At 46.0% G+C, this 18,467-nt stretch overlaps 1 protein-coding gene across 3 annotated transcripts; it reads left to right on the top strand.

Annotated features, from left to right (window-relative positions):
- Positions 1–2,623: 2,623 nt before the first annotated feature.
- On the top strand, positions 2,624–17,601 carry LOC103231490 (dehydrogenase/reductase SDR family member 4). 3 transcript variants are annotated; one of them, XM_007990910.3, is made up of 8 exons: positions 2,624–2,830; positions 3,942–4,119; positions 8,550–8,651; positions 14,409–14,479; positions 14,579–14,630; positions 14,925–15,059; positions 15,518–15,573; positions 17,081–17,601. In XM_007990910.3, the coding sequence occupies exons 1-8, from the start codon at positions 2,703–2,705 to the stop codon at positions 17,193–17,195; spliced, it is 837 nt and encodes a 278-aa protein (XP_007989101.3). In that variant the 5' UTR covers positions 2,624–2,702; the 3' UTR covers positions 17,196–17,601. The 3 variants fall into 3 exon arrangements, with proteins under 3 accessions (XP_007989101.3, XP_007989102.3, XP_007989105.3); XM_007990911.3 differs by lacking the exon at positions 8,550–8,651; XM_007990914.3 differs by lacking the exons at positions 14,409–14,479; positions 14,925–15,059.
- Positions 17,602–18,467: the final 866 nt, after the last annotated feature.

Here is an 18,467-nt window from a genome sequence, read left to right as displayed (position 1 = left end):
AGCCAGCTGGTCTCGGACTCCTGACCTCAAGTGATGTGATCACTACGACCTCCTAAAGTGCTGGGATTACAGGCGTGAGCCACCATGCCCGGCCCAAGATTTCCCGTTCTTATCTCCAATAAGTCAGCTTGATGAGGAGTAGTGCTATACTAGTGCTATAGTACTGCTATACTAGTGCTATAGTAGTACTATAGTAGTGCTATACCCATACTTCTTGACTTCCTTCTATCCTTTTCTGCTCACAGGCCCCCTCCCTAATGTCTCCTGTGCTCTTTGCAAAAGAAATAGTGCTGGAGGACAAATAGCAACCCTGCCCACAAAAGGAAGGGCCATGTGATGTTCACCAAGCTCCCAAGCCACAATTCTCTTTTCCCAGAATCCTTTGCTCTTTGAAGTGTAGTCTTCCTCACCTTCCTGCAACCCTCCGCCCCTCAGTCAGCCTACCTCTGAAGAGAAGGGGAAGAGAGATCAAACGCCCCCTGCAGGCCTGTCCCTTTGAACCAAGCCCTGAGAAGCCCTGCAGCAGTCCTCCTGTGTACCCTCTCCCCAGCCCTACACACAGATGGAGAGCCCTGGAAAGGGTTTCCACAGTGCATTAGCACCAAAGAGTGCGAGAGGACAAGGAGTGTGGCGCTTCCAGCCTCTGTCAATAATTCATGAGGTCAGACTGAGGAGGACCAGTCAGAGTCAGTTTTCCCTGGACATGGGGAAAATTATACTTAAGCTCTCCTATCTCATCGGGATGTGCTGAGTACCAAAGCAGAGTACTGAAGCTGTTACTTCTTGGCTGAGGAAAATAGTAGAAATCCAGTGCAGGCCTGTTCTATTACTTGCTTGCCATATATCCTCTTTTGAATGTCGAAATCCATTTTTTTTCTTTTTCTTTTTCTTTTTTTTTTTTGAGACAGAGTCTCCGTCTGTCGCTCAGGCTGGAGTGCAGTGGCGCAATCTCAGCTCACTGCAAGCTCCGCTTCACAGGTTCATGTCATTCTCCTGCCTCAGCCTCCCGATTAGCTGGGACTACAGGCACGTGCCACCATACCCGACTAATTTTTTGTATTTTTAGTAAAGACGGGGTTTCACCATGTTAGCCAGGATGGGCTTGATCTCCTGACCTCGTGATCTGCCCGCCTCGGCCTCCCAAAGTGCTGGGATTACAGGCATGAACCACCACGCCCAGCTGAATGTTGATATCCTTTTTCAGCTGCACAATTGACCTACACATACACTAAATGAATCTTAAGCAAACATGAATTATATTAAAAAGTCATCCCTAGAACTGGATTTCATAAACCAGGATTTTTCCCCCCAGTTGCAGGGGAATAAGGTTGCCAAACTGGTGATTTCACCAACAACACATCTCTAAACCTACCCATCTGCTTTCATCATCTTTTCTGAAAGAAAACACTAACACACACACACAAAAAAAGGAGCAAACGTATACTCCACAATAAAGGACTGTTAAATAGACTTAGCTTCATGAAACTCACTGTAATGTGTTTCCTTTTCTCATTTTGCCTTACACTAGTGAAAACGTTGTCATGGACCAGCACTGCTTCTCAGTCTGGCCTTTGGAGGCCAGTGGGTTAAACAAATTCTGATGCTTACATTTGCGTCTGTTCGGGTCTTTCTATAGTGCACCATAAGCCATCCAGATTTATTGATTCTCCCAGAAACCCAGGAGGGAGATCACTTCAGCCCACATAGCAGAAGTGGAGGCTGAAGTCTTGGACACAGAATTTATAGCTAGTAAGGACTTTATTCACCATCTACTCCATACCGTCAGTAATTTACAGATGAAGAGTCTGGCCCAGGGCAGCAATAATAATCACTACATGGTGGCAGTAACTACTATGTGCTTATAGCTTACAGTTCATAAAGAGATTTTGCATTCAACAAATATTTATTGAACTAGGATGGAGGGTAAGACCTGGGGACATAGTGGTTAGACTTGAGTGCCCCCAGTTCTCAGCATTTCCACCACTGCTCCAGGGACTCTGCAGCCTCCTCTCTAGCACTTAGCCCCTGTAAAGGAGAAAGTCCCTTTGGAGAGGGATGTGAGATACTGTTTGGTCAATGACCATAGTCTGCCCTCCAGGGCCCGTGAAGATGGAGGAGACCTTGGGCAGAGTGAAGGGCAGTGCCAGACCTGGTGCAGTTACTCCCTATCACATCTCTCCCAGGCTCCTCCAGCCTCACCTGGTGGACTCTATGAGGACCACAGGCCTCAGCTCCATAGGCAGTCTCAAAACATTTGCCCTCCTGTGGGCTGTCACATACATTGACCCAGACTTTCTTGGAGAAGAAATTCTGAAGAAGCAAAAGCAACTCAAAACCCCCACTTCCCGCAGAAGAAAAACGGGGCAAGCAGATGCAGAAGGGCAGCGGCCAAAGTCTGCGGGTTCCTGCAGGGGCCACGGGAGGGGCGAGCCCTACGGAAAACTTGAACAGAGAGCGCTTTGGTCACCAGCTAGCCCGGGAAGGCAAGCCCCAGTCGGGCTGAACGTAGCTGGCTGCGGAGAGCGGCGACGGAGGGAGGCGAGCACCGCCACAGAGGACTTCCTGCGGGCCAAGGACCGGGAGGGGGCGGGCAGGGAAGCGGCCCGCCCTTCGTCCTGCCCTTAGTCCTTCGTCCTGCCCTTCGCCCTACTCTCTGTCACCTCCGCTGGAAGGAGTGGAACCCAGACTTGCTGGTCTGAGCCATGCACAAGGCGGGGCTGCCAGGCCTCTGTGTCAGCGCTTGGAATTCGGTGCGGATGGCCAGCTCCGGGATGACCCGCCGGGATCCGCTCGCGAATAAGGTGGCCCTGGTCACCGCCTCCACCGACGGGTGAGTGCTCCGGCCGGAGTTTCTGAGGCCCTGGCTGCCTGGTGACAGGCACTGGCCTCTCATCCTCGGCCTCCGGTGCCCCTGCCCTCAGACCTCACACGCAGCCAAAGTCTGGCCCTGGAAAAAAGCAGCCGCGTGGTCCGCCTGAAGCCCCTCCGAATCCCCTGGCCCTGGACCCTCCCTTGCCAGGTTCGCGTCCCTGCTGCCTCTGGCACAACTGTACCGCCTCTGTGCAGCCCCATCTTTCTGGTCCCCGCAGTGTTCTGGGCTGCCCCAGTCAACCAGCTCCACCTAGCGTCCGGGAAGACCAGAAACTAGAAATCCAAGGGAATCTGGATTTCAAAATCCTATCCCAAGGCCTCCAGCTTTATGAAAATGTACCAGACACTCTGTTTGGGCACGAGAAAGTCTCCCGGGACCCCTCCCCCTTACCTAGATGGGACACAAGAGCCATGTTTCAAGATTTTTGTTTAGGTCGGTACATCTGGGCCTACCTTGTCCAGCCTGTTTCTCACCCACCACTCTTGTCTGTCCTGGTTCTGATTTCTACAGCACTTTGCTAGATGCCAGCTCTCCACAAAACTAAAATACAAATGTAGGTAAAACGCTAACGGCTGACAAGTGCAGAATGTGTAACTCTTCCTCCCAAGGCAATATTTACATTTTTGACCGGAGACCATCTTTTCACAAAATAGATGTTCCCCAAAAATAACTAAGGATAGAATTTTGAGAATGTTGTAGACTAGTAAGAAAGAAACCTGGGGGCAAGGCTGTTCTGAGTGAGACCCTCAAATCATGGAAGTGGATGCTGCACACCCAGCTCATTTCTTAACTCTCAGTCCCAACAGGGGATGAAGCCTGTCACTCATGGTGGGAACTGTAGAAAGTGATGTAAGTTCTTGGGAACTGAGGCTGTGGTCCAGGTCATAAGAAAAAGTAAATGAGTGCCAAAAATGGCCGTGCCATTAAGCCTGTTTTACACATAGAAGAGACACGTGGAGATCATATAGAGAAAGAGCCAGAATTCAAACCCGAGCAGTCTTCAGAGCCCATGCTGTCCACCTCTTCCCCTGCACAGGCCTTGGCAGTCTTTGTCTCTTTCTGCTCACAGGATCGGCTTTGCCATCGCCCGGCGTTTGGCCCAGGATGGGGCCCACGTGGTCGTCAGCAGCCGGAAGCAGCAGAATGTGGACCAGGCGGTGGCCACGCTGCAGGGGGAAGGGCTGAGCGTGACGGGCACCGTGTGCCATGTGGGGAAGGCGGAGGACCGGGAGCGGCTGGTGGCTATGGTGAGGTGCAAGGAAATAGGCACAGAGCCAGGAAGTGGAAAAGGGAGCCAGCCTGATCCTCCTTCCCTGCTTTCCTGGATAGCAGCACATTTTTACTGTGTGCCTTTCTGTTATGTTCATGAACTAACTTCAGAGAATCATCCCATCTCAGAGAATTTTAAAACATTCTAATGCTTCAACCCTGCATCATCCCTTGAGTACCCCAAAGAAACAGTTGGTACTGGTTCTCTAGTAATTTTCCATCTAATTGGACAGATGAGAAGGGTAAATACAATCACAAAATAGATGTTCCCACCCATGAGCTAATAAACAATCCCCTATTCTTCAGCTTATAGAGTCAAGTCCCTGGGAACCTCAGGAAGCAGCCCATCATGTTTCAGCCACTTATTATGTGCCATTTCCTGTGTTCAGAGCCTTACACAGGTTATCTCTAGGCCTGACAACAACCCAAGCAAGGCAAGGACTATTCTCTCAGTCTGCAGAGACTGGCTCAGATAGCTGGAGCAACTTCCTAAGGTCCCACAGCCATTAAGGAAAGAGCCGTGATTCAACCCGAACCTCCCAAGCTCCCTTCCTTTATTGACTGGCTACAGACTACCAGGTACTGGACTTTAGTCTCAAAGAAAGTATATAAGTCAATGTCACAATTAGTAGTGGACACCAGCCTTGCAGCTGCTGAAGAAAATATGAACCATCCAGCAAAGGAAGTTCCTCTTCCCTTGAGGCTCAGGACACACACTTTATTCCGCAGAGTGGAAGGGAGAATCTACCCAAAAATGGAAAGTACAGGATTGTGCTAACAGATTGGAAGGTTGGCAGAAATAATTTGCATAATTTTCTTAGAAGAGGAGGATCTTAACAATAGTAGACGGTAGTGTGGTAGACTGTATAGGGTAATTCCGTTTTGAAGGAACTGTCTGGCAAATGCTCAGATGTGCATTGGAAAGAGCCAAATGTGAGTCCAAGAGAGTCACAAATGTGAGTCCAAAAAAGGCTGGCCTAGGCTGGTGGACAGAGCCCAAGATTGGGGACTTGATCCTGATAGTGGAAGGAGCTGTTTGGGAGTCTGGGTCAATTAGCACTAACTATATGACATGTAAGTAGCAATTTAATGTCAAAATCCTGCTGAAAAAACATCCTGTGACCCCCACTAGGTTCACTTCACAAGGTCTACAGGCCTAGCCCAGAAGTGGTACTTGAGCTAAACGTTTAGGAATAAATGTGAATGGACAGATGGAATAGAGATGAGGTTCCAGAAAACTCCGCAAAATGAGCAGACAGCCAAGAAGGAACTGAAGGAAAGAGAGGAGCGCTGTCAGTCCACAGTGGAGAGCACAGGCTTAGAAGTACTGCTGGGAAAGGGGCTGCATTGGAAAGATAGAGGCCATGAGCCTCCATATCCTTTTTTTCTTTTTTCTTTTTTTTTTTTTTTGAGACAGAGTTTCACTCTTGTTGCCCAGGCTAGAGTGCTATGACACAATCTTAGCTCACTGCAACCTCAGCCTCCAGGTTCAAGCAATCCTCATGCCTCAGCTTCCCAAGTACCTAGGATTACAGGCATCCACCACCACGTCCAGCTAATTTTTGTATTTTAGTAGAGATGGGGTTTCACAATGTTGGCCAGGCTGGTCTTGAACTCCTGACCTCAGGTGATCCGCCCCCTCGGCCTCCCAAAGTGCTGGGATTACAGGCATGAGCCACCGCACCCGGCAATAGCTTCTTAAAAGGATATGTTAAGGACCTTAAAAGGATATGTTTAGACATCCTTATAGCAAATAAGAAGCCATGTGAGGTTTTGAGCAAGAGAAAGATGGTTATTAAGAAAGATAATCTGGCTCTGGTCGGAAGGATATACAGAGAAAACACTGAATCCAGGGCATCAGTGAGGAAGCTGTTGCTGTCATCCAGGTTTAGAGCAGTGTGGTGGGACTGGAACAGATGTGTCCAAGAGACATTTAGTGGGAACGAACCAAGATTTTCCAACCCCATGTCAAAAAGTGGGAAACACGAGCGAAGTCAAAAATGGCTCTCAGGTAGTTTGTGTGACCATTGTCAGAGAGGAGAATGACAGAGCACTTGTCAGCTATTTGAAATGTCTTCTGCCAATGGCCACATGTTACCCTGCGATGAGAAAAGCCACTGCCCTGAGAATGGTCACTACCCAGTGGCCTCCTCGTCTGCACCACAAAGCTTCTAAGTGTGTGGTAAGCAGAAGCCAGATTAGCTGCCTATCTGCTTGATTATATGTTTTCTTAAAAATGCATAACTATCAGAACACAGAGCAAACAGCTCCTAACCGCTTTAGTGTAGTGATCACACAATTTAGAACAAGACTTAGATACTTTATTTTTCCAGAGACAGGGCCTCACTCTGTTTCCCAGGCTGGAGTGCAGTGGCATGATCATAGCTCACTGTAACCTCCAACCCCTGAACCCAAGCAATCCTCCCACCTCAGCCTCCCAAGTGGCTAAGACTACAGGCATGAGGTATACTGCAGAGTAGAAAATGTCTCCAGGTGATTCTAGAGCAATCCACTGTCCTCACCCAGCCCAAAAACATGTGAACTCAGCACAGCGCACATCACTTATTAACTTACTCTGCACCTCCCTGGTAACAAGTCCATTTGTGAGACTTATACAAAACCAAGGCAGGTGACTGGGCTTTATGCCAAAATTTAAAGGGTGCAGGAAAGTATTAATACTGGTTTTAAAAGATTATATGACTGTAAATTTTATTAGATTTACATGTTGACAGCCCAGGCATTCCTTCAACCATCTAGAAACAACTGAGCTTAGCACCTAGTTAACAAGAATAATTAGTTAAAATGGAAAGCTAGCAGATGGTGTACATTGTTAGTAACACCCCTCTGTGTGCCAAGTCCGAAGCACAAAGTTGACCAAGGGCCCATGTACTGCTGCTTGCCCAAGGCATCAAAATTGCCAGTTCTGGGCAAATGCAAAGTCTGGTTTCAAGGTGGCTTTGTACTGAAAACTCTTGTTGGCAGATTCTGCTTGGCCATTCATTACTCTAGCACACACCTCACTACCTACTTATAACTTATTAAGGAGGTGAGATGTTGCCTTTCTTGGCTTTCTCAGTTTAAATGTCAGTTTCTACCTTGAATCTTTCATGCCTTCAGGTCAAAAGAGAGAGACAGAGACAGGGAAAATGACATCATAACTAAATATGGAATTGCTTTAAATTCAGGCTGGTATCTTCTCCCATCATGGCTCTCCTGGGCAGCCAGTTTCCTAATGACCCCAACTCACTTTCAGAGGGCTCTTATGAATTAGCGGTGTGCTACAAAGTGGGAGACTGACCTTAGTTCTTCCACTGCTAACTAGCTTTGTGCCCTGAGCAAATCACTTTCCCAAACACAGAATAAGCAGGCCTCCTGTTCTTAGCTAGCGCCAGTGTGTCACTACTCAACTATATGATTGAGAAAATTCCCAGAACCTGTTTCATCATCTCCACCTTAAGGACATTGGAATAGATGATCTCAAAGGCCCCTCCAGGGTAACTTTCTTCAGCTCTATTTAAGCCAGTTTTTCCATTTAGATAAGTGTGAACAGATTGACTTTGAGATAAGGGTAACTTATTCAAGGAGAATTGGACAGTAAGCACTTGGAGAAATGGGGGTGGAAATCACTGTGAAAGGAAGAAGAGGTGTCTAGAAATAGATTTTGAGGTGAGACTTGAAATCATGAGAATGAAGGAGCGTCCCAAAGGGCAAGTGTAAAGAAAAGAGCAAAGGATCAGAGACAGCCTTAGAAGAATAGGAGGTGGGAAGAAAAGACTGCAAAAAAATATAAGACAAACTTCCTGGTGGCTCGCACCTGTAACACTTTTGGATACTGAGGCAGGTGGATGGCTTGAGCTCAGGAGTTCCAGAAGGCAACAGGGCAAGACCCTGTCTCTACAAAAAATACAAAAATTGGCGGGGTGTGGTGGCAAGTACTAATACTCCCGACTACTTTGGGGACTGAGGCAAGAGGATGGCTTGAACCCAGTAGATCAAGGCTGCAGTGAGCTGAGATCATGCCACTGTACTCCAGCCTGGATGACAGAGCAAGACTCCATCTAAAAAAGAAAGAAGGAAGCCAACCTTAAATGGTTAGCAGCAGACCTTAGGGTAGTTTTCAGAAAAAAGATGTTTTAAGAAACTGAACTTATTTTGACGACAGTTCCTAAGAAGGAAGGTTTTGTTGTCGTTGTTGTTGTTTTTAATATAAAGATAAGATCTCGCTATGTGGCTCAGGCTTCTCTCAAACTCCTCAACCTAAGTGATCCTCCCACCTTGGCTCCCAAAGTGCCATGATTACAGGCATGAGCCACAGGGCATAGCTCAAAAGAAAGTTTTTATCAACATGGGTAAATGCACCTCCTTTACTTACTGCAGCCCTGGTCCAGACCTCACCCCCTCTCTCTAGGCTGTGAAGCTTCATGGAGGTATCGATATCCTAGTCTCCAATGCTGCTGTCAACCCTTTCTTTGGAAGCCTAATGGATATCACCGAGGAGGTGTGGGACAAGGTGAGAGGGGATTAAATCAGCAGGGGGGGGCCTCAGAACATATTCAGTACAAACTCCGTCTGCTTTTAGAATGTGTTTGTCAAGGGCAGTGTAAATGTGAGGACTCTTTGCCATGTGCCACACATGTGGAGCACACCTGGTAAAGGGCGGGTAGGGGTAGCTCTATCCCTGCCCTTCCTATTCGTTTCTGCTACTCCTAGTTCTGACTTCTTGTATTTGCTCTTCATTAGCTGTAGTCTGCTCCCCTCCCAAGGCTTCTTCCCCGGTATGCTCTTCTGTCTGGCTGATTTCCAACAGAGACATAGCAGCTAATATGCCAACAACTACAACACTTAAATTTACACACCCACCTGTCCCCTTTTCTGCTGACAAAAAGTAATCTTTTTCATTAGTTGGGAAATATTAAATGCTGCTAGTTATTTAAAATACTAATTCTGGTAAAATGACCAGTTGCCCCTTTAAAACATACATCCTTTAAAAAAATAAAATAAAAACCCGTATTATTTTCTTCTTAACAGCAATGTCAAGAAAATCTGAGATCCAGATGTCTAAATTCAAGTGGTAGAACATTGGATTTTATGTGAAAATGTATAATTACATTATATTCATAATATATTTCACACATATTTAATTACAAAGTTTTAATTAAAATATTTGTTTTTGTTTATTAAGGTTAATATTCCCACATGATTTGGAAATGCTAATTTTTTATGATTTCCCATGGTTTTGCTTTTTACTCTGATGTTGTATTAGTCTGTTCTGTGTTGCTATAAAGGAATACCTGAGCTGGGCAATTTATAAAGACAAGAAGTTTGTTTTGGCTTACAATACTGCAGACTGTACAAGAAGCATGGTGCCAGTATCTGCTTCTGATGAGGCCTCAGGAAGCTTACAATCATGGCAGAAGGAGAAAGGGAGCAGGGTGTCACATGGCAAGAGAGGATGCAAGAGAGAGAAACCAGTCTCTTTTAAACAACTAGTCCTGGCATGAACTAATAGAGTGAGAACTCACTCATTGCCACAGGCAGGGCACCAGCCATTCATAAGGGATCCACCCCCATGACCCAAACACCTCACACCAGGTCCCACCTTGAACATTGGTGATCACATTTCAACATGAGACTTAGAGGGCACAAACATACCAACTATATCAGATGTCATCAAAAATTTCTCAACAATAAAGTATCAGGTTGCGAAAATACTACGGTTTATTTACCAGTGTTTCATACACATAAAGACCAAAGTGCCAAAATGTTCTTCAGTGAGCTAGTTTTTGATTCTAGTTTGAGCTAGTTTGAGTGAAGCCTGGGCAACACAGTGAGACCTTTTCTCTATATTAAAAACAACAACAATGACAACAAAACCTTCCTTCTTAGGAACTATCATCAAAATGACTTCTCTTTATAAATCATCTTTTCTTCAAAACTACCCAAAGATTTGCTGCTAACCATTTAAGGTTGGCTTCTTTCTTTCTTTTTTTAGACAGTCTTGCCCTGTCTTTTTTCCATCTTTCTTTTTTTTCTTTTTTTCTTTTTTTTTTTTTCCTTTTTCTTTTTTCCTCGCTGTGTCACTGAGGCTGGAATGCTGTGGTGCGATCTCAGCTCACTGCAACCTATGCTTCCCAGGTTCAAGCGATTCTTGTGCCTCAGCCTCTGAAGTACCCAGGACTACAGGCATGTGCCACCACACCCAGTTAATTTTTTGTATTTTTAATAGAAATGGGGTTTCACTGTGTTGCCCAGGCTGGTCTCAAATTCCTGACCGCAAGAGATCCCCCCACCTCAGCCTCCCAAAGTATTGGGATTGCAGGCACGAGCCACCGCACCCAGCCAGATTCTGATAGTCTTTAAAATAGAGGAACATCATTCATGAACAGTCTGAACAGAGACCATATGAAAATCAGTTTTGAACTAAGTACAGGCACACCTCGGAGACATTGTGGTCTGGTTCCAGGCCACTGCACAATAAATTCAATATTATAATAAAGCAAGTCACATGAATTTTTTGGTTTCCCAGTGCATATAAAAGTTACGTTTACACTATAATGGTCATGTAATGGTAGTCTATTAAATAAGCAATAGTATTATATCTTAAAATATATATATGTATCTTAATTTTAAAATAGTTTATTGCTAAAAAATGCTAACAATCATCTGAGACTTTAGAAGCTGTAATCTTTTTGCTGGTGGAGGGTATTGCCTCAACACTGATGGTGGCTGACTTAGGGTGGTGTTGCTAAAGGCTGGGGTGGCTGTGGCAATTTCTTCAAATAAGCCAGCAGTGAAGTTTGCCACATCAGTTGATTCTTCCTTTCACAAAAGATTTCTCTGTAGCATGCAATGCTGTTTCATAGCATTTACCCACAGTAAAACTTCTTTCAAAATTGGAGTCAATCCTATCAAACTCTGCCACTGCTTAGTCACCTAAGTTCATGTAATACTCTAAATCCCCTGTTGTGATTTCAACAATGTTCGTGGCATCTTCACCAGAAATAGATTCCATCCCAAGAAACCACTTTCTTTGCTTATCCATAAGAAGCCACTCCACAGCCATTTACATTTTGTCATGAGATTGCAGCAATTCAGTCCCATCTTCAGGCTCTACTTCTGGATCTCTTGCTATTTCCACCACATCTGCAGTTCCTTCCTCTGATGCAGTCTTGAACCCCTCCACGTCATCCATGAGGGTTGGAATCAACTTTTTCCAGACTCCTGTTAATGTAGATATTTTGACCTCCTCCCATGAATCACAAATATTCTTAATGGCATCTAGAATGGTGAATCCTTTTCAGAAGGTTTTCAGTTAACTTTGCCAAGATCCATGAGAGGAATCACTATCTATGGCAGCTGTAGACTTACAAAATGTACGTCTTAAATAATAAGTCTTGCAAGTCAGAATTACCCCCTGATCCATGGGCTGCAGAATGGATGTTGTGTTAGCAGGCATGAAAACAACATTAATCTCCTTGTACATCTCCATCAGAGCTTTTGACTAACCAGGTGCACTGTCAAGGAGCAGTAATAGTTTGAAAGGAATATTTTTTTCTGAGCAGTAGCTATCAACATTGAGCTTAAAATATCCAGTAAACCATGCTATAAACAGTGTACTGTTATTCAGGCTTTGTTTTCCATTTATAGAGCATGGGCAGGGTAGATTTAGCATAAATCTTGAGAGCCATAGAATTTTCAGAATGGTAAATAAGCATTGGCTTCAACTTAAAGTCACTGGCTGCATTAGCCCCTAACAAGAGAATAAGCCTGTCCTTTGAAGTTTTGAAGCCAGGCGTTGACTTCTCCTCTCTAGCCATTAAAGCCCTACAGGGCACCTTCTTCCACTAGAAGGTTGTTTCATCTACATGGAAAATCTGTTGTTTGGTGTAGCCACCTTCATCACTGATCTTAGCTAGATCTTCTGGATAACTTGCTGCAGCTTCTACATCAGCACTTGCTGCTTCACCTTGCACTTTTATGTTACAGAGATGGCTTCTTAAACCTCATGAACCAACCTCTGCTAGCTTCCAACTTTTCTTCTGGAGCTTCCTCACCTCTCTCAGCCTTCAAAGAATTAAAAAGTTAGGGCCTTTTTCTGATTAGGCTTTGGCTTAAGGGAATGTTGTGGCTAGTTTGATCTTCTATCCAGAACACAGAACTTTTTCTCCATATTAACAATAGAGCTTTTTGCTTTCTTATCATTTATGTGTTCACAGAAGTAGCACTTTTAATTCCCTTCAAGAATTTTTCCTTTGCACTCACAATTTGGCTAACTGGTGCACATGGCCTAGCTTTCAGCCTGCCTCAGCTTTCAACATGCCTTCCTCACTAAGCTCAATTATTTCTAGCCTTTGATTTAAAGTGCAAGATGTGTGACTCTTCCTTTCACTTGAACACTTAGAGGCCATTGTAGGGTTAATAATTGACCTAATTTCAATATAAATGTGTCTCAGGGAATATGGAGGCCCACAGAGAGGGAGAGAGATGGGAGAAGGGCAGAGCAGTCAGAACGTACGACATTTATCGGTTAAGTTCACCTTCTTTTCTGGGTGTGGTTTTTGGTACCCCAAAACAATTATAATAAAAACATGAAAGATCACTGATCATAGATCACCGTGACAGATATAATAATAATGAAAAAAGTCTGAAATAGTCCAAGAATTACCGAAATGTGACCCAGAGACAAAGTCAGCACATGCCATTGGAAAAATGACTCCAATTAGCGCAGGGTTGCCACAAAACTTCAATTTGTAAAAAAAAAAAAAAAAAAAAAAAATCTGCAAAGCATAATAAAATCAGATGTGTCTATAACTTTTCTTTTATATATCTTTTAAACTATCACAGTACATCAAATGCAAACATAATGGCTGATCCTTGATTGAGCTCTGGACTTTAAAAAACACAACACATTTGGGGCACAAATGAGGCCAATATATTAGATAGCATTATCATCATTGTCAGACTCTTGGTTGTGATAACAGATTATGGTTGTGTAAAAGAACATCGTTACTCTCTGGAAATGTATGATAAGTATTTAGGAATAGAGCATTGTAATATCTGCAACTGAGTTTACTTATTTTATTTATTTATTTTTCTGATGGAGCCTCACATAATTCCCCAGGCTGGAGTGCAGTGGTGCTATCTCAGCTCACTGCAACCTCCACCTCCTGGGTTCCAGCTATTCAGCTGTCTCATCCTCCTGAGTAGCTGGGACTACAGGCACATGCCACCACATCCGGCTAATTTTTGTATTTTTAGTACAGACGAGGTTTGCCATGTTGCCCAGGCTGGTCTCAAACTCCTGACTTCAAAGTGGTCCACCCACCTTGGCCTCCCGAGGTGCAAGAATTACAGGCATGAGCCACCACGACCAGCCCTGACTTTCTTTTTTTTTAATTTACATTTTTATTTTTTTATTTGTGTTCTTAGTAATTTTTCATTTTATTATATAAAATCTTTCAGAAAACTTGCAACTGAGTTTCAGTGGTTCGTTTAAAAAATCGCACAGATCTACAGAGAGGACAAAGGGGACAAAGTGTGAGCAATTGGTGAATCTAAGTGAAAGATATCTAGATACTCATTGTACTTCTATTTCCAATTTTTCTGTAAGACTGAAATATTTTAATATAAGCAGTTGTCTAGAACAATGTAAACAGGGGTCATACAATTGTTTTAGATTATGGATGTCGGGATTCTGATTGTAGCTTGTCCCCCAGCTTCCCCAGAAGGTGCCTCCTCATGATCCCACTTTCTAATCAGGTCTAGCCAGGAAGTCCATCCTAGAGGGCCAAGAGCATCTCACTCCCTAAGTATAGAAGCCAGAGAAGTGCTAGAACAACCCCAGGTATCCAAGGTCAGGCCACATTTTCCCTGAGAAGCATAGCGCACTTTAAGACAGGTCCAGGAAGCTGACAACTGCAGGCTCTCCCTACTTTTGAAGAAACGCAGAAAACGCAGCTCAAATCCAAAGGAGCCCTGAGGATTTAGGCCCCTTCTGGGCCAAGTCATACTTGGCTGGTTACGAAACAAGATGAACCAGGCTCCATTTTTTCTCACCTGAACCTAATGTATCATTATCTAGCTGAGCAGCTGGTGAGAGCTACCTCTCCCTGAACCTCAGTTTCTTCATGTGCAAGATGCAGGTATATCATCCTAAGATCTTCGTCAGCTCTGACAAACATCCTAGGAACCCACTCTAACTCCTCATTGCCATGCCTCCTCCAGTGCTCTTCACTCACGCTGTTTCCCCTTCTTCTCTTGGCTTCAGACTCTGGACATTAATGTGAAGGCCCCAGCCCTGATGACAAAGGCAGTGGTGCCAGAAATGGAGAAACGAGGGTACAGAGAGTGAGGGAGAGCCTGGGTGAGATGGGACCCCACACGGGCTGAGGGCAGTGGTCCATAATGGGAAGACCGTCAGCTCTCTTCTTTTTCCAGAGGCGGCTCAGTGGTGATCGTGGCCTCCATAGCAGCCTTCAGTCCATTTCCTGTAAGAACCCTTTTGACTGCCCCTTCCATCCCATCCTGTACATCTTTCCACCCCACCTGTTACCCAAAGAAGTTTGTGTCCCCTTTTAGAATCACACCACCAAGTCCCTGCCCACAAAATAGATGCCTTGCCTCCACAAACCATAACCTAGGGGAGGTTTGGCCACAAGACAGTTTCCTAACTGTGCCCCTCCATTACAGGAGATCCCTATTGAGCAGTGCCCTTTATGTCTAGTTATTAGAACGAAGAATGACCTGGAAATTATGAGTCTAACCCATTGTTTTCTCTCTCCAGGGCCTCAGTCCTTACAATGTCAGTAAAACAGCTTTGCTGGGCCTCACCAAGACCCTGGCCATAGAGCTGGCCCCAAGGAACATTAGGGTGAACTGCCTAGCACCTGGACTTATCAAGACCAGCTTCAGCAGGATGGTGAGGAAGGGGAGCTCTGCATCCCACTGGAACCCCTTGAAAGGCATCCATCTTCTTGGACAGGGAAGCCTAGTATCTGAGCTCTCAACCACTCCGTTCTCCTTCCCTGGGTTTTTCCACATTCCCTCTCTGTACCAGCTGCCCTATCTAAGCCAGACTCCAATCACACCATTCCTAAGGCATAGGGTGGAGACTGCGGTATTCAGACTCTACTCACACTGTTTCCTCTCCTCTTACATGGATGAGAATTGGAGAGACGCAGCAAAATGCATCACTAGAACCTGAAACAAATGAAACACATGAGGGCAGTAGGGAGAGCTGGGAAGTAGAAAAAGGAATAGAAAGTGAAAGAGGGAAGTCTCTCCATCCTTACTCTCTGTTGCCATGAGGACGGGCAGTTTCTTCCCTTTCTGTTCCTCACTTTCCTCTTCTTAAAGAGATTTCCCTTCTTCCTGCAGCTCTGGATGGACAAGGAAAAAGAGGAAAGAATGAAACAAACCCTGCAGATAAGAAGGTAAAACTGTTATGGGATCAAGGGCCCTAAGAGGCATGAAGATGGAAAGGTCTGGTCCCTAGCAGCCCACAGCCCGCTGTCTCAGTCCCACAGATAACACAGGCAGGCTCTTCTCTGCCTCACAGACCACAGATTCATAAACACTATCACTGCTGTGGCCTGAGCAAGAAGTCAGCTTCCCTTTCAAAAGGTAAACCCAGAGACATTGGGGTTTCAGCAGTGCAGAGCTCTGGGAGAAGCCCTGAGTCCTCTCTCCATCTGGGGGATTGCCTCCACCTCTGAGCATCCATGGAGACCAGGGACCAAAACCAAAACCATGCATTTTTAGTTCCTTTGAATAATGACACGTTTGCAAACTCAGGTTGATGATTTACAATCCAAATGAAAAGAATGAAGAGCTTTACTAAGCCCCAAACTCCCCTTGCCTAAGGACTTACTTTCTTCCCCAGTGAGCTGGGTGAACTGTTCAAGCACCTTTGTTGGGCTCACTTTCCTCTAAGTTCCCTGCCTCTCTTTACCTTCTGGCTTCAGGGCACTATCTACTTCCTCCATCTTGTCCCTCAAGGACAAATGCCAGCGATGCCTAACTCTGTACCGGTCCAGACATTCCAAATTTTCCCAAAGCCATTCTGATGTCAGGCATCAGCTACAGGCCTGGTTTATAAGTCACGGGATTGTCATCCTAGAGCTCCCATGAATGATCTAGCCCATGTAGCTCAATCCTGGATTCACAGTAGAATCACCTGTGGAGCTTTTTAAACTGCAGGTGCTCAGGCCCCACCCACTCCCAGAGATTCTTTTGTAATTGGTCCAAGGTAGGACTGGACCATCTGGGCTTTTGTTTTTCTTTGTCTTTTCTTTTTTTGTTTAAGCCTCTCAAATGATTGCAAGATACAGCCAGAATGGAGAACCATTAATTCAGCCCTTCTAGGGTTGAGGTACTCACTCTGCCCACCTCTAGAACATGCTATGGCAGGCAGATTAAAGTGTCCCCTAACTATGCAATCGCTGACAAAATAAGAATTAGCACATTCTCACCAAATGAACCTGACTTTAAGGGACAAGTATAGATTCCTGGAAAGGTCGTCTGTAAGTTGAACTTCTACAAACTGAATCATTTTAAACACACCATTTACTGTCACACAGACTCCCTGATACTTTAGTGTGTGCACATGTGAAACCATTTTTTTTTGAAGTATGAAATAATTGCTCACCATTTTATCTATATAACTTTGGATCTTGGTGTCCTGAGCTCTCTATAAAACAGTATGTTTCCATAGTATTTGAATATTATGGGTAATGGTTTTTGCAGAGTACAGTATGCTTCTACTAAATTATAACAGCATATCCTCATGGTAACCCTATTTGATAGGCAGAAAGCTTGTACACTGATCCTGAAAAGTCATCTGATAATTCTTGATTAAGCAAACTTCATTCCCTGTGTCCCAGGTGAGGGGGCCAGAACTATTTAATTTTTACTCCCTTCCTTTCTTCCCCTATTCCCCAGGTTAGGCGAGCCAGAGGATTGTGCTGGCATCGTGTCTTTCCTGTGCTCTGAAGATGCCAGCTACATCACTGGGGAGACAGTGGTGGTGGGTGGAGGAACCCCGTCCCGCCTCTGAGGACCAGGAGACAGCCCACGGGGCACTGTTGGGCTCTAGCTCCTAGTGCTGTTCCTGCATTCATCCACTGGCCTTTCCCACCGCTGCTCACCTTACTGTTCACCTCATAAAATCAGTTCTGCCCTGTGACAACATCCAGCCTTCCCTGCCGTCAAGGTGGCGTCTTACTCGGGATTCCTGCTGTTGTTGTGGCCTTGGGTAAAGGCCTCCCCTGAGAACACAGGACAGGCCTGCTGACAAGGCTGAGTCTACCTTGGCAAAGACCAACCGATATTTTTTGCCCGGGCCACTGGGGAATTTGAGGGGAGATGGGAGAGAAGGAAGCTGGAGTGGAAGGAGCAGAGTTGCAAATTAACAACTTGCAAATGAGGTGCAAATAAAATGCAGATGATTTCAGGGCTTTGAATCGAATCCACGTGTTCATTTCTCAGTGTGGGGTGCTTAGCTGAGCAGAGAGCAGAAGTCTGGCCAGGCTGGATCTCTGGATCCCCCAGCCCTCCTCCCTGTCTCCAGAACCTGAGCGTGATGTGCAGGGGTGGAGGTGTCTGCAGAGCTGCCAACTGGAAGGGAGGTGGCACGGGAACGCCCAGGACGCCACGGGGATCCCCGAGGCAGGGCCAGGCTGGCGAGGGTGGGGAAGGATGAACTCTCTAACACCTCCCCGCCCCTTGACTCCCAGATCCGGCCAGGTTCTCTCCCAGCATGGCCCTAGGTTCCGAGTTCCCTCCCGAGTCAGCAAGGACAAGCTGGACAGGTCCTGAGCAGGTGGGGAATAGAAACAGGCCCTGCAAGGTACCCAGGTCGACAAACAAAAGAAATGAGTTCTGCTCACGGCCCGAGGACTGAGTACACGGAAAGCGGGAACGCTACCCCCCGCCCCGAAGGCCCGGACACCAGGTTATGCACGCCGGGCCTTTCATGCTGGAGCCCAGGAGAGGGGTAGAGGCCAGCGGCCCGTGGTCTCACGCGACTCGGCAGCGCGGCGCGCATGCTCAGTCCGGCAATTCCCCTGGCGGGGCGGGAGAGCGGCGCTCAGAGGCGCGGGAGAGGAGCGCTTAGGCAGCAGGCCCTGATTGGAGCGGGCTCTGCCACTACTGCAGCGCTCAGCGCCCCTATCAAAGCGTAGTCTAGCATGTGTCCCGGCTCCCCGGCGGCAGGGATGGCGGCGGCTCCTCTGCAGCAGCCTCAACAGCTGGAGCCCGTGGCCAAGCCCAGCGTGGAGCTCACCCGCGAGTTTTAAGGTAAGATGCTGCCTACGTCTCTGGGACGACC

Source organism: Chlorocebus sabaeus, chromosome 29, assembly GCF_047675955.1.
Source record: "Chlorocebus sabaeus isolate Y175 chromosome 29, mChlSab1.0.hap1, whole genome shotgun sequence".
NCBI lineage: Eukaryota > Metazoa > Chordata > Mammalia > Primates > Cercopithecidae > Chlorocebus > Chlorocebus sabaeus.
This window is presented reverse-complemented; position numbering and strand designations above follow the sequence as displayed.